At 42.0% G+C, this 17,118-nt stretch overlaps 1 protein-coding gene across 1 annotated transcript in view; it reads right to left on the reverse strand.

Annotated features, from left to right (window-relative positions):
- ASIC1 (acid sensing ion channel subunit 1) overlaps positions 1-17,118 on the reverse strand; it is a 256,600-nt gene that overhangs the window by 19,400 nt on the left and 220,082 nt on the right. The window contains exon 9 of the mRNA XM_066593699.1: positions 5,939-6,030. Within this exon, the coding sequence (XP_066449796.1) occupies positions 5,939-6,030 (92 nt within the window). The remainder of the gene's footprint in view (positions 1-5,938; positions 6,031-17,118) is intronic.

A 17,118-nucleotide genomic window follows, 5' to 3' on the forward strand; every position in this document is an offset into this window, starting at 1 on the left:
CGGCACGCTTCCTCCCTGAGTCCTCTCCTGCGGAACTGAAGAGCAGGGGACTCAGGGGAGAAGGATTCTGATGTCAGAGTGTGCGCTAGGATCAGCGCTGTCAGTGTGATTACAAGTGGGGAGCTGGGGCAGCCCAGCTGGTAATCAATACAGTGGTGAGCGGCCGTCGGCATGCCGCGGGCCACATAACATGAGACAGCGGGCCGGATTCGGCCCGCGGGCCTTGTGTTTGACACATGTGCCCTAGACCTTGGCCTAGCCATTCAAACTTGGTTACCATACGACTTTTAAGTCTCTGGGAATGGAACTCTCTTACAGAGATTGTGTATGCTCAAGGTTATTCAGGGTACCACTGGTTGGCATAAAACCTTTTAACATTTAAACAAAGGAAATGGAAATAAAATACTGTCATAAACATGGGGACGTATTCATGGAACATGTCTATGTACAAAGAGAAAGAAAAGGAGAGGATAAATAAAGGAAAGAAGAGAAAAAAAAGAGGGGGAGGGAGGGGGTGAGGATCCGCCAGGCACCTGTCTGTAACACCCAACACTCTGTAGCATTTCTGTTGATCTTGTCTTTAAGCCACTCATATTCCTCTCAACTGATGACCTAAGTAAATCCCAGGATATCCCGATATTCTTGTGTGTATTGGAAACCGACCCAAGGGGCCCAAGTATGATACCAGGAGTCATATTTATCATACGGTGAGGCAGTGGGTTCCTTCATCCACTGAATTTCTTCTACTTTATGGGTCCACAGGGCCAGAGAGGGCAGTGAGGTGGACTTCCAAAGGGCCAGGATGCATGAGCAGGCCGCGTGGACCAGGTGTTTAGGTATAGATTTACGATATAAGCGTGCAGCGAGATCTGAGTGATGTAGTAGGAATAGGGCTGGAGACATAGGGATCTGTGTGTGTAAGATCTTAAAAACTGCAGAATGAACAGCCCTCTAGAAACCACGTATCAGAGGGCAATCCTAAAAAACGTGCATGAAGGTACCCATCTCTGTACCACAACGCCAGCATATCGGGGATGAGGAAGGGTAAATTTTGTGCAATCTAGAGGGCACCATATACCAACATGAAAGGAGCTTGAAGCTCGCCTCCTGATATCTGCTTGAGATTGAGGATCTATGCGCAAACTTGAAGATCCCATCCACCTGGGCCAAAGAGAATGACACCCCAAGCTCCTGCTCCCATTTGTTCAGATAAGGAGGTTTAAAGTCTCTTGACTGTGATCAAAAGGGAGTAGATTGCTGACAGAGAGTGGGAGATGGTATTTGACCCCAGGCAGGCCTTCTCAAATGTCGTGATTGGTCTGCAGAAGTCTCTCGCCGGTGGAAGGGAACTCAAGAAGTGTGCCAGCTGTATAGCTCTCCAAAAGCCCAGGGGGACAGGATTTAGGGTAGACTGTAACTCCATTCTAGATATCCAGTCCGAGCCAGAAAGAAAGTGTGTAGCACAGTATTTACCAGCCTGACGCCAAGTTTGGAATGGTCCCGTGGAGAGACCTGCAGGGAAATGTGGGTTTCCCAAGATAGGATAAATTGGGGAGGAAGAGGGTAATATATCTCTGCCGGGTAACACGCCTCTGCATATTGAGAGTGTGGACCCAATTGTGGGGTGCAACCGAAGAGTAGGCAGGGGATGGTTAGGTACCCAGCGGATTGAATGTAGGGGAGTGGGAGCAAAAGTGTGCTCCATGGAGACCCATTGTTTTCATGGGATCATGTTTATACCAATCCACCACTTGTTGTAGCATCAAAGCCTGATAATAGCGTTTCAAGTCAGGCAAGCCTACCCCCTCTGTGATTTAGGTAAGTTGAGAATTGAGCAAGTTAATCTCGACGGTTTCTTGGCCTATATAAATTTGATCAAATCCGAGGAAAGGCATTTGAAAAAACTTCCAGGGATTTTAATTGGGAGGGTTTGAAAAAGGTATAGGATGCGGGGCAAAACATTCATCTTGTAAATTGCACAGCACCCGAACAATATATATAGGCCCTTAGACCAGCGGGACAAGTCATCTCGTATACTCCTCAGAATTGTGACGAAGTTGCATGTGTAAAGCTTCTCTAAGTTTCTAGGGATCCAGACCCCCAGATATGGCATCCTGGGACCACTTGAACTGGAACAAGGAGGAAAGGGAGCCCAGCATTATTTAGGGTATGGATATATTTAGAGCCTCAGATTTTTCAGGGTTTTCTATACTACTTTTAAAAAATAAAATACTCTTAATTATTTTCTGACAGCCATAACTTCATTATTTTACCATCCTTATAATAGTGTAGGGGTTCACTTTTTTTGTAGGAAGTCCTGAAGTTCCTATTAAAGCTATTTTGTAGTTCATATGACTTTTTCATTGTCCTTTAGTAAATTTTGTCTTAGGGACGGGGAGACCTAAAAAGGCGTGATTCTGTAATTGTGTGTTTTTGTTTTTTTTAATCTGACGATATTCACCAGAATCTAGGATACATAATAATGAGATTACACTGTACAAATGTAGGTATTAAAGGATATATATACTGTGCATGAGAATGTGTTTATTGGCCTGAAATGACCGCATCGATTTTATAGCACAATGTGAAATACAGGGGGTGGACAAAAATATGGACACAGTACGAAATGCATGCCTTAAATTACATGGGATTATAAACCATATTTCAATAAGACATGCTGAGACCAATTTTAAGTGGAGGTAATATGACACAGAGACTGCCAGCCAGAAATAAAGATCTACCCGAGCAACAAGATTCCTTGGTCAGGGGTTTGAGCCACTCAGCTGCTGATACCAGCTGGCTTCCAAAACCACCCAGAGCAGGGCAAGAAGTGAAGTAAACACAAACTTGGCGAGAAGCTCTCAGCCTTGCAGGGGTCAAAAGGGCAGTTTAGTGTTAATGATTAAAATGCCATGCATTTCATAGTGTTTCCATATTTTTGTCCACTCTCTGTATATGCATCATGCAGGGATACATGTGATTCTAAACAGGTTGTGGTCAAAATAGAAACATATCTCTCCACCTTGAATGATAAAGAGTACCTGATACCTATGGATTAGTATAACAATTTCTAAGAAGTGGACTATTACAGGACACAAGGGCAAGAATTGTGGTTAAAAAGGTAACATTTACATCTAGAGATTTTTTTTTTAAATCAGTGAACTGTGGGGATTTGATCAGCTAATGTAATCTCCAGAATATCCTCAACATAATAGCAAACTCACCCAGAAAACAAAACCAGCAGGTACCTGTCTATATTAGATAGCAAAAATACACCCATACAAGGCCTAGACAGCAGTCCGGCACAGAGGCTTATGAGTAGGCGTACAAGCCAAAGCTTGTGCAAAATGTTAGAGCCAAACTGAAGATATGCAAACTTTTTATTGCAATAGATCTTCCAAAGATCTGCCTGAACTCTAAAGAAATGAAAATAAAATGTATGGATTCCATTAACAAGTAAATATGACAAACACTAGCAAAAGGTGAAGGCTGTTCAGAAACTTGTCATAAAAATAACAGAAGAAGGAAGATGACTGAGTAGAAATTGAAGATATCTTAGAAAAACACAAGAATGAAGTGATGCATGGCCCTTTGAACAGTTGATACTCAACTTAATATTGACACTCAAAGCGATGAGAATCCAAGCAGAAGCAATGAAGCAACAAGGACAGTTGTGGATCCGGGTGAGGATTCTGGCCAAGCAGGCAATCCCAAATAATGTACCGCCAAAATCAAAGGTACGTACAACAAGATATGTGTGGAGAAACATTTCATGTGTCTTAAAGGGGGTTTCCAGGCAAATACTATTGATATTCTACTCTTAGGATAGGTTATCAATAGTTGATCGCCAAAGATCTGCTACCAGGATCCCCATCGATCAGCTGTCAGTGCTGCAGGGTCGGATGTCTTCATTGGAGTTAGAGTAGGAAGCATAATACACAGCATAACTACCATTGAAATATCAAGCCAGAAGTGTTATAGGCTGCTTTGCTCAGTGAAGCCGTGTATTCGACTTCATACTCCGATCCCAATGGTGACGTTGAGCCCAGGGGCGTACCTAAAGGCTTTAGGGGCCCGGGTGCAAAAGTTCAGCTGGGGCCCCCTTCCCAGGTCCTATTTCCCCCTCGCCCCATATCTATGCCTGAGGGCCAATGTCCACGTGCGGATTTTATTTATAAAATCCGCACGTGGACCCGCACGGTAGGGCAGCTAAAAACATGCAGATGGGATTCCTTCCCGGTTTGCGGGTCACACGTACAGGAAGAAATCACAGCATGCTCCATTTTCCTGTGGATCTGCCACACGGACGGCTCCCGCGGCTTCCATTGAAGCCTATCGAAGCTGTTCGTATCCGCGCACAGCCGCAACTGTTGTTGTACTGTGCCGTGGATACGCGGGAGAACAGGAGATTTTTTTAAATATTGGTGCACGTGGCACGCTGTCGGTGTGCCAAGCATGTCCGCCGACCGGAAGAAAGAAAGATCCAATCTGCACAGAGGAGAAGAAGGCTAAGTGAGTCTGACTCATAGTGGACCTAAGAGAGCTCTTGATTAATTTTAGTTCTGAAAAACTCCTCTCACACGATGCTACTGAAACACATAACGTTAACAAGAATCTTAAGGCTAAAGTCATAGCCACAGCTCATCTCCTCCCCCTCCCTGCACAGGTCACAGTGCTGCTGGAATAGTCTCCCATAGAAATTATTAGGTCAGCTTCTGTCCACTGTGTGAAAGGCCCATGAGCTCTGCAGTAAAGCATCTCTCTTAACACTGGGACTGCAGTAAAGACAAGATGGCCGCCCCGTAGTCATGTACAGACAATAGAATAAGAAGAAAATGAGAGGCAGTGATGAGAGGCTGGTTTCACATGAAAACTCCTTGTATCCACGGGGCGTTCACAGCTCCACTCACTCACTCCATCCAGCCATCCAGATCCCCACAGCTCCAATACATACATACACACACATACCCTGACTCCTCCCACACAGGGTATCACATGACATCATCAGAAGTCCTGGAAGCTGCTGTCTCTGCAGGTCTGTGTGTCCCCTGATGTCAGGACTGCCGGAGGAGGGTTAACCAGGGCTAGGGGGCAGTGCAGGCTCTATTAAGGACTTCTGGCAGACTCCAATAGTAGCTCCTCCACCCGCTGCAAGGACCACAGCTGACTGCCTGAGCTGTCACCCCCCTCAGTGATAGCACCCGGGGCGTCCCGCACCTCTTGGACCCAGCTTGCTACGCCACTGACTAACGTGTGTGCATTGATTTTTCATGCACAAAGATTTCCATTGGCTTTAATCATCTGACTGCTTCACACATAACTTGCACTGAAAATAGAGTATGCAGCTGTAGGAAGGGAGACAGCCATCGTATTCTTGTAAAAGACAGGGATGGTTTCGATCCTTGCCATTCTGGCCACTAAATATTGGTGGGTGTCCTATATGAGCTAGAGCTGCAGACAGAATTGTAAAAAAAATACAAATATAAAGGTTCAACGTCCTCCAGATGGTTTTTACAATGTGGACACATTGCATAAATGTAACAATAATAAAGTGAAATCTGAAGAAATTAGCTAAAAACAGATAATTCTCTTGCCATATTTTATTCCTAAAAAAGTCCAAAAAAGAAAAAATAATGTATCTTTATTAAAATAGTAGAATAAAGCGCCATACATCATTAAAAAAGAAGCGGCAAAAATTGTATGGACTACCTAACAAAAAAATGACAATGTCCTCCTGGGAATGCTCAATCTCTTCACAGGGAAAGCCCATTAAGGAAACTGGCAGCCCTTTTTGGGTCAGCTCAGAAAATACATTTTCCCTATGCCTTCTGTAGGCCGATACAATATTAATTCTGTGCATTTCTAGGCAGTCATAAACATAATGAATGTGCACATATGTGAGAAGGAAAGCTATCATCTGGTTAATGAGGCATCTCACCAAGAAGTCCAGCCACCTCGTATGCCTTCTTCTGTTCTATAGTTTCATAGTTCAACGCTTCAAAGAAAATATCCAGTACCAGAATGTTCTCCCTGTTAGAGAGAAGAGATGAGAATGTGTTTCAGATAAACCAGTTTTGGAAAGGGGATAAGGAGAGTGGTAAGACGAGCAATTCTAACATAAAAGAAAACAAAAACCTTAAACCGTTTTGGAGATACTTGCAATCCAGAATCTGGGATGTATCCAGTCTAGAGATGAGCGAGTATAATCGCTAAGGCACATTATTCGAGCAAGTAGTGCCTTAGCCGAGTATTCTCCCCACTCGTCTCTAAAGATTCAGAGGCCGGCGGGAAGGGGGGGGGGGGGGAGCTGCAGGGGAGAGCGGGGAGGAACGGAGGGGAGATCTCTCTCTCCCTCTCTCCCTCCCGCTCCCCGCCGCAACTTACCTGTCACCCGCGCTGGCACCCGAATCTTTAGAGACGAGCGGGGAGATACTCGGCTAAGGCACTACTCGCTCATCTCTAATCCAGTCCATCCATTTACATGATTTAATTAAAATGCATAAAATCTATTCACAGTGAGATTCGTTTGAGAATTTAAATCAGAGCCACATTGAAATGAAAAGAGAATCAGTCACAGCGGGCTGTCTTTACATTATCTGAAAGTCTGTCTGCATGCCAGCCGGAAGTTATACCATCTAATGTGGATCTTCACACGTTGTGAAGAAGAAAACAAAAAAAGGCTTCTTATGAAGATGACATAAGGACTACTGATTTTAAATATTAAATTAAATCGAACAATGAATCCCATGTTCGTGTCTCCATAGGATGCTAGATAGTTCTGAGGAGGAAAAGTAAAAAATAGACAAAAAATAACCATCTTTTAAGTTAACCAAAAGACAAATTCTAAATACAGTATGACCTTTTGGGTCAAAATGGCCTCTTCTTGACACAGGTTTAATAACAAAGATGTAGCACTGAGATATTGTGCGCAGAGCCATCATTTTAGAGACTGAGACCAGAAAATAAGATATAAAACATCAGGTCTGTTTAACTCCTTAATGACGGGCCCAGTTTAGGTTCTAATAATGACCAACTCATTTCTTTGTTTTTTTTCATCGTTGCAATCCTAGAGCCATAACTTGTTTTTTGTGGGACAAGTTGTGTTTTTTAATGGCATCATTTTGGGGTAAATATAATGTATTGTATAACTTATTCATTTTTGGGGGAGGAGTGGGAAAAAATGTAGCTATTGTATTTTGGATTCAATTTTTATGGCATTCAGTATGAAGAATAAGTAATGTGATAACATTAGAGATGACCGAGCACCCAAATGCTCGGGTCTGCGTTATTCGAGTCGAGCTTTTCGGAAAATTCGAGAGCTCTACTCGAGTAACGAACCCCATTGACTACAATGGGAGACTCGAGCATTTTTGTATGTGGGACGCTGGGTGCCAAGCTCTTTTTTTTTTTCCTAGGTTCGTTTCTCTCTCTCTCTCTCTCTCTCTCTCTCACAGGCACGTCACAGAGGGGAGGAGCCAAAAACTGGGGCCAAAGTTGAACACGGCTTGATGCTCGTTCGAGTACGCTAATACTCGATCGAGCATCAAGCTCGGCAGAGTATGTTCGCTCAACTCTAGATAACATTGATTCTCTGGGTCAGCACGATTCCAGTGACACCAAGTTTTTACAAGTTTTTATGTTTTGCAATTCTTGTACACTAAAAATACTTTAAAAAATAGATCTATTTTTTGTGTCGCTGCGTTCCAAGAGTCATAACATTTTTATTTTTTCATCGATGGAGCTCTAAAGGGCTTGTTTTTTGTGGAATGTCTTCACTGATACAATTTTTGGGAACATATAACATTTCAATCACTTTTTATTCCGCGTTTTTTAAAGGCAATATTACGAAATATCTGCAATTGTGGCATTGTTTTTTACAGCATTCACCGTGCATTTTAATTAATATGTTAAATCAATTCTGTGAGTCAGTATGACTACATCGATACCAAACTTATGACACTTTAAGATGACAGAACTGGAGGATATTTTCAAGCATTAGGGCACCATAGCAACCCACTGGCATCGCCGGGGCCCAATGGGCGACAAAAGGAGGCCCCTCCCTTTGTCAGTCTTTTACATGCTGCGGTCACATTAACTGCAGTATGTAAAGGGTAAAATGTCTGATATTAGAGGTTTCTCGGCTCACAGCCATTAAAATTGAAGCCAGATGTAATCAGACAGTTGAATCCTGCTCCAACTGGCACGGGAGCCCTGCACAAACCTTATTCCTATGTGCCATAGGAAGGCATATGCATCAGAATAAGGCCACTTAGTGACAGCCGTAAAAAGGCGAATTGGCAGCCACTAAGGATATTCATACCCAACTTGTAAAACTCAATGTTTAATTTTGTTCATCTTTGAATGTAATGTACATGTTGCTCTAAACTAAATACCCCAATCCAGGAATGAACATTAGGGAAATGAAACGGTACTATTATACCTTATTACCACCGGAAGCTAAGGGTGATGACATAACATACAGCAGTCAAAAAATTTTGTAACGCCCCCAGGCTTCTGATTGGCTGGGGGGTGTTTAAGCCCCCAATTGCCGTTGTGACATGGTAGGAGGACAGCGGCAAGGTTGGGAGCGGTGGCCCTGGTGACGCCAGAGGACACCGGGGAGTGCCGTTCTGAGAGGGTAGGAGGACAGAGGCGAGGCTGGGAGTGGTGGCAGAGTTGCCAAAGGACAGCAGCAAAGCTGGGAGCGGCGGCATGTTAAATCCCCCAAGTGTCGTTCTGACATGGCAGGAGGACCGCAGCAAGAGTGGGAGGAGTGGTGGGGTCGGCAGAGGCGGTGGTGCCAGCAGAGGGACATCGGACCACAACAGTGAGTCGAAAAGGATGTGAAAAGAACTGGTATGGAGGCGCAACCCTCTATACCTCCATACCAGTTCTTTTCATATCCCTTTCGCTACACTCACGCCCACACTGGTGGAGCGTCATCTGGTTGGCAGCACCTCCACCATTCAAAATACTCAATCATTGAAAGCTCTTTGTACTCCATAAATATTCCACCACCCTCACTGGGTCTTGCTCCACCCTCCTTTTTCATTTCTTTTACTCACAACAGTGAGTGACCGGTGCAATTGACAGCCGGGACAGAGCTGACAGCCGACACAGCAGCTGCAAAAAGTGGCCGCACGGACCACTGAGGGAGCACAGGAACAGCTGCAGTGTGTGAGTGACCGGGGCAATTGGCGGCCAGGACAGAGCTGACAACTGGCACAGCAGCTGCAAAAAAGTGGCCGATTGAACCACTGAGGGAGTGCATGGACAGCTGCAGCATGTGTATTGATTTTGTGCCTGTGCTAGAGGGTTAGGGTTAGTTTTCCTATTAGGCTTACATTTATAGCTGTAAAGGCTTCTGCATTTACAGCTAATAATGTAAGCCTAACAGGAAAACGAACCCTAACCCTCCAGCACAGGCACAAAATCAATACACACTCTACAAGGACCTTTAGGAATTCAGAAAATCGGGAGCTAGGGGCATTCCTCTATGCAAACCCTGTCAAACCCTTAGCTTCTGGTGGTGACAAGGTACAATAGTACCAAATGAAACATGCACTTGAATCTACACAGAAGACTGTTTCCCATTTATCTGCTACAGATTTCTCAAACCACCAAGTAGTGATGATTAGAGCTCAAAATTGTTACAACCACAAGATGAATATTTACACCATTATAATGATTCTATACATATACTACCGTATGCATATTTCATTGTACATGTATTACAGTAAAGTACAGACAAGTCAGAGGACAACCATTTCCACGTTATAATATATCATTATAATACTTTATCATTTTATATATGAATGATTATGTGATTTATGGACTATACACTAAATGGAGATTTTAGTGAGCAAGTTTTCCATAGATCAATTTCTGTATAAATCCACTTTAAAATGTTAAAATTGAGCAATCTGAGCGAATGAGAATTGGTCATCTGTGCCAGAGGCGTAACTTGAAGCTTCTGGGCCCCAATGCAAAACCTGTAACAGGGCCCCCAACTATAAGGCTTTATTCATAGTACTGGGCTCCCTATATTGAAAAGAGAAGCCTTATGGGCCCCCTAAGGCTCCTGGGCCCGGCTTGCAACCGCATCCCCTGCATCCCCTATAGTTACGCCAGTGATCTGTGCTAAACTGTTAATTGTGTGGGGTTTTCTCATGCAACAGCGTTGAGAATATACAAAGAATGGTGTGATCGCAGATAAATATCCAGCGAAAGGGCATCCTGTGCACTACTAGAGGTCCAATGCACTACTAGATGGGTGTCTCTAATAAAGTGTCCATTCACCGCTTAATATAAATTATTCAGGACAGTAATAACAAAAAATATAAAAGAGAAACAAAACTAACAAATCAATTTCCTTTAGTCGAGATTTTCCAGACCTCCTACAGTCTTTCATAAGGCCAAAATATAAACTACTGCACTGTCATTTTATAGAAGTACTGTTATGATATTAACACCACTGATATCTGCCAATGCAGATAATTACAGCTATTTGCCAAGAATTGTACACTTAAGAGCTAGCAAACACAAACAGATCAGAAAAAAAAGCCATTCCACTCATGACTGATTAACGCTCGGAAAAATAAACAGGAAACCCATAAAACACACAACAATGAAGAAGAGACAGCCTCATGGGATACAGTGATGTCTGGTCCACCAGATCTGTAAATGTTTTCCCTGTTGCAGAGGATATAGCTTTCTGAAAAGTAACAAAATTCTGAAGTTAACTTTACATTTACTTAAGTTTTTCTCAAGAATCAAAGCATTGTGAATAAGTTGTCCATCACTAAAATCTACAACAGGCAGATCAGCATCTATCTACTTTTCAACGTCTTCTTTGTATACCCTGCTGGTTAGGTTATACCCTCTTGGCCATCTAAGATTTTGCAAATTGTTGTCAGAAAAGCTTTGGTCTATGTCAAAACCTTCGAAGTCTTCGTCTGAAGGCCTGTCATAGAAAGACAGAGGCAAGCCACAATTTAACCTGTTTTTCCAAGAGTAGTCTTCCTTTCTATCCATCCATTCTCAAGTAACATCACATGTAGAAGACCTGTAGGGCTAGATGTCACAACACGGCTGTCAGAATTCATCAGTTTTCATACAGTGGTTCTTGTATGCAACTCTAGATGACACCATTCCTTATCCATCAGCTTCTAAGAAAATGTTACATTTGAAGGAATGTTGCAGAGATTTACCAATTTGGAAGTTCTTAAGCTGGTAAGTTTGTGCCTTGCAGTTATCCAAAGGGAGGGTGGCCTTAAATTCCTCTGGCCATCTTTGACTTCTAAGATTTTCCTCAACGGATGGCCCCAAATGCTTTTTAATGATCTGTAGACATCCATGTGTTGTCCACACATACTTACCCTGTGGTCTAGCCTCCTCCACTCATTGAGTATTAGTTCTTACTGTATGTTCTAACATATGGGTTATATTGTGAGGTTTTGAGTTAATGTATGTTTTATCTGTAAATTTAAAGGGGTTATGCAGTTTAAAAAAATAAAAATGGTTGCAAATGGTCTAAATAATAAAATAGTACTCATCTACACTCTGCCCTGGCGATCCAGTGCTGTAGCTCCTACTATCCTCCTGGACTTGGTTTACATGTGGACAACAATTATGAAATGGTGGCTACAGTGGGCATGTGCCCGTACTACTGGCATCGAGACTCAGTGATGGGAGCCACGATGCCAGGAGTGGGGCACTTAACCGCTGCAGTGCTCACCAATAGTATGAAACATTACTGCAGGTCGCATGTAAACAGAGATTGGAAAGGGATCATGGGAAATGCAATGCTGGTTTAGCACTGGTTTAGACAGAGAATAGATGAGTATCGTTTTTTTAAAAGAGTATAGAGATGAGCGAGTATACTCGCTAAGGCACATTACTCTCTCTCCCTCTCTCCCCCCCACTCCCCGCCACAACTCACCTGTCACCCGTGCAGGCCCCCGAATCTTTAGAGACGAGCGGGGAGATACTCGGCTAAGGCACTACTCGCTCGAGTAATGTGCCTTAGCGAGTATACTCGCTCATCTCTAATAGAGTACAACTTCCAAATCGCCAGCTCACCCTGCATATACAGATCGCCGTCAGGTGCACAGTCAAGTGCAGGAACACCTTCAGCATGGACTCTTTGCCTGGTCAGATGGCTTGATAAAGGCCAATGTGTGGCCAAAACGTTGCCTGAATTGGCTACATGGATCAATAAAGTTTTTTCTTTTTTTTGAATAACTGATTGCACTCATATATGCTGCCACACATACATATTCTAAGTGCAGGAACACCGTGATATCACAGGAGCAGAAAAGTATCCGGCACTATGAAGGATTCCAGTATAAAAATGTCTTTATTGAAACAGCTGAGTAAAAACATCTCTGAAAAGGAAGCTTACGCGTTTCAAAATAACTTTTTATTCATATCTACCATTTGTCAGCTATGAATAAGGACTTTCTAAGATACGAATAAGCAGCCTTTAAAAAAAATATGTTTTTACTCCGTTGTTTCAATAAAGTCCTTTTTATCAGTATAAAAAGGACTTTATTGAGACAACGGAGTAAAAACATATTTTTTTAAAATCCTTTTAAAAGGATTTTTTTAGAATCCTTTAAAAATGCCAGATACTCTCCTTCTTTAGTGTTTTTTATGTTTTAAGCTTATTTTTTTAAACCTCTTTAAGCCTCCTGTTTCTATTGAAGAGTCTCCTTGTGTCCGGTCAAAATCAGGAAATATTCCAAGGTGGTCACACATGCTCAGCCTTGCTTCTCTGCAGTAACGCTGTCTCCTCTCTCATCACTTGCTGAGCTTCTCTTCTGAAATCAGAGAAGACGCAGCAACTTCAGAAGCAGCCGCATGCCACATTGGAAATCCCTCCATATATCCAGCGGAGCAGAGAGAAAAGCAAGTCTGAGCAGGTGTGACAATTACTACGGTGGACATAAAACGGAAACAGCAGGAGGTGCTATTCTGATATCAGTCCTAGAATATCTGGGGATAGAAACATTTTTTAGAAGTGTGAATGCACAGAATTTTGAGCAGATTTGACTATAAACAATATTTGTCCTGAGACAACCCCTAAAGTATTGCATTCTATTGTATCAAGTAAAGGAAGAAAAGAATAACTCCTGCGCTCTTCTACTCCTATTCTATTGTATGTTATATAGTCTTCTATCTATATATATAACATACAATGTTATATAGTCTTCTAACGGTGAATAGAAGTAAACAGCAAAGTAGATTATACACAGGACTGATAAATAAAACACAAGTATTGGCATCAAATGTAGAAATAAACTCATCCATTACCTCTAAGGTGACATTTCCATCAGTCACATATTCTATGGATTTACAAAGTAGATTGACTGATCCTGACTGATGGCAAAGGAACAAGGTTTGCATCAGTTAGAACTGTAATCTATACAAAGTCCATTTCTGCTTTTTCCAGAAGCACTGGTAACTCGGAAATGTCCCACAATCCTTGGGTGTCCCAAGTCAATAATTGTCAGAGTCTTTTAAGGTTTGTTCAGAAGTCTTCACGCACTCAAGATTATAGAAGAGTGGTACTGTATTTGAGACTATATTCAGTACATACATTTGGGTACCCTATGAGTTATGTATACTTTCTTGTAAGTTCCCAAAATACTACCTGCTTTAAAAACAGTTCTCCTTTCTAGTAGTCCTTGCCTCATATTCATATACACAGATGTAATTTTAAAGGTGTCCCTTACTTCTATGGGGAAACATCCATATGGCATCCAGTGCAGCACAGCCCTTTTTTTTAACATACAGCAGAACATGAATGGCTATGTCATTATTGACAGCTGCCGCATATACAGCGCATTCGGCTTCCAAGCCAGCTCCATACACCATGATGTATAACTACGCTATGTGGTTGGGAAGAGGTAAAGAACTTAATTAGCATAGCATGGAGGAAGGAAGGGAGAGAGGGGCATGATGTACACCTTTACATATATTACAGGAAAAAAAGGAAGAGGGGCGACATCATGGAAACCTTTATATATGTTACAGGAGAAGAGAAGGGAGAGGGTGGACATGAGGGGAACATTTATATAGGAGAGAAGGGAGAAGGGGACATGATGGAAACCTTTATATATGTTACAGTAGGAAAGGAGGGAGAGGGGACATGATCGAAGCCTTTACATATATTACAGGAGAAAATGCAGGGAGAGGGGGACATGGTAGAAACCTTTATATATGTTATAGGAGGAGAGAAGGGAGAGGGAGGACATGATGGAAACCTTTATATATGTTACAGGAGGAAAAAAGGGAGAGGGGGACTTGATGGAAACCTTAATATATGTTACAGCAGGAGACAAGGGAGAGGGGGACATGATGGAAAGCTTTATATATTTTGCAGGGGGGAAGACAGGAGAGGGAAACATGATGGAAACCTTTATATATGTTACAGGAAATGAGAATGGAGAGGAGGACATGATGGAAGCTTTCATATATGTTACAGGAGTAGAGAAGGCAGAAGAAGACATGATGGAAACCTTTATATATGTTACCGGAGGAAAGAAGGGAGAGGAGGGACAGGATGGAAACCTTTATATATGTTACAGGAGGAAAGAAAGAAGAGAAGGGACATAATGGAAACCTTTATATATGTTACAGAAGGAAAGAAGCGATAGCGGGGACATAATGGAAACCTTTACATATGTTACAGGAGGAGAGAAGGGAGTGGGGGACATGATGGAAACCTTTATATATGTTACAGAAGGATGAAAGGAGAAAATAAGGGAGGGACACATGATGACAACATATATATATATGTTACAGGAGGAAAGAAGGGAGATGAGGGACATGATGGTGCTGAGAAGGGGTTAAATAACTTTATTATTATAGCATGGAGGAAGGAAGGGAGAGGGTGGCATGATGGAAACCTTTACAGATATTATAGGAAAAAAAGAAATAAAAGTGGTGACATGAAGGAAATCTTTATATATGTTACAGGAGGAAAGAAGAGAGAGGGGGACATGATGGAAACCTTTATATATCTTACAGGTGGGAAGAAGGGTGAGAAGGGACATGATGGAAACCTTATATATGGTACAGAAGGAGAGAAGGGAGAGGGGGACATGATGGAAACCTTTATATATGTTACAAGAGGAGAGAAGGGAGAGCCAGACATGATGGACACCTTTATATATGTTACAGGAGGAGAGAAGGGAGAGAAGGGACAGGATGGACACCTTTATATGTATTACAGGAAGACGAAGGGCGAGGTGGGACATGATGGAAACCTTTACATATATATGTTACAGGAGGAGAGAAGGGAGAGGGGGACATGATGGAAACCTTTATATATGTTACAAGAGGAGAGAAGGGAGAGCCAGACATGATGGACACCTTTATATATGTTACAGGAGGAGAGAAGGGACAGGATGGACACCTTTATATGTATTACAGGAAGACGAAGGGCAAGGTGGGACATGATGGAAACCTTTACATATATATGTTACAGGAGGAGAGAAGGGAGAGAGGGGACATGATGGACACCTTTATATATGTTACAGGAAGATGAAGGGAGAGGGGACATAAAGAAAACCTTTATTTATGTGTTACAGGGGGTGAGAAAGGAGAGGGAGGACATTATGGAAACATTTATATATATTATATGAATTGAAAAAGGAGAGGGAGGACTTAGGGTGATAATATGGAAACCTTGATGGGAACCTTTACACATATTACAGATAGAAATAAGGTTCAAGAGGGAAGAAACTAAGAACTAGATCAAGAGGGCACAATCAGAGATTAGTTGGGAGGAATGTCAGAAGGGACGTTAGGAAATTTTTTTTCTTTTCTGAAAGAGTAGTAGATGATTGGAACAAACTTCCTGCAGACGTCATTGGAAAATCAACATTAAATAAATGTAAGCATGTCTGGGATAAACATAGAACAATTGATTCTAAGAGAAAAATAAAAATAAACCAATATATGGGCAGACTAGATAGTCTTTTTCTGCCGTCAGTTTTCCACAGGTCAATAACAATTTGTTCCTACGCATTTCTTTGCCCATGTGAATCTATACTTTGTGGCCCGGATCATTATAGTACAATATCTTGACAGTTTGTCCTTGAAAGTGTATCAAATATGCTAGAATTGTTTTGCACATGATTTATACACTTCCACTGTCTCTGCATTTAATCCCTACTTCTCTATCTGATTAAAAGTGTAGTGAGGCTGAACTGATGAAAATATGCTTTAAAGGAAAATAAATAGCTGACCTTTTCCTGTGTGCATGCTTACAGCACCGCAGCAAACATCTGACCAGGGATGCTGATTTACCATTTCCCATATAGCTGAAAGACACATTTTCTTTTAATGCAGAACTCATTTTATATAACAACGTCACACAGCCGCCTACAGAGAAATATCTATCTTGTTACTGAGAAATATATGCCAGATATTCCAGTATCCTCAAATATAATAGCTGGGACACTTGGCTGCATGTATATTGAAGTCAGTCCAGAGCTATTTCTAAGGAGTCAGTAATGCTATAACCTGCATTGTCTGAGCTTTATTACTCATTTAATTTGCTGCTTGTACTATTTATTTTATTTCCATATCTACCATTATATGGAGGTTTGCTGATTGTGATCTTCCTCTGTAAAGATGCACACATACATTAGATGAAAGTTGGCCAAACTGACAACTTCGGTAAGATCAGCAGACTTCATAAGGTGTATAGAGGTATCCTTACTGTCCCCTAACAGCAGATATCAGTGGAAAGAAGGAACAGGCATGTTGGATTAGACATGTAATGATAACATGTCACAGGTTTTAAATGGCGAGGGTCCAAGTGCTGAGACTTCCACCAATCATTAAAAAAACGGGCAGAAGCCCATTCATCTGTCATTTCAAATGGTGTACAGACTCCATAGACTTTCGACAGAGCCCATATCATTTTGGTAACTCCAATAGGTCGTATGGTGAAAAAAAATTCAAATTTGGTTTACTGCACCCTGGTGGCCAATCTAGTGAGCTACACCAACTGCAATATGTTGTATGTCAACAGACCAATAAGAAACCCTTAAATTCCCTGTCTTCCTATAGGATGAATGAAGATGATGGGGGAAAAATGGGAAT

The sequence above is a fragment of the Eleutherodactylus coqui genome, chromosome 1 (assembly GCF_035609145.1).
Source record: "Eleutherodactylus coqui strain aEleCoq1 chromosome 1, aEleCoq1.hap1, whole genome shotgun sequence".
NCBI classification, from domain to species: domain Eukaryota; kingdom Metazoa; phylum Chordata; class Amphibia; order Anura; family Eleutherodactylidae; genus Eleutherodactylus; species Eleutherodactylus coqui.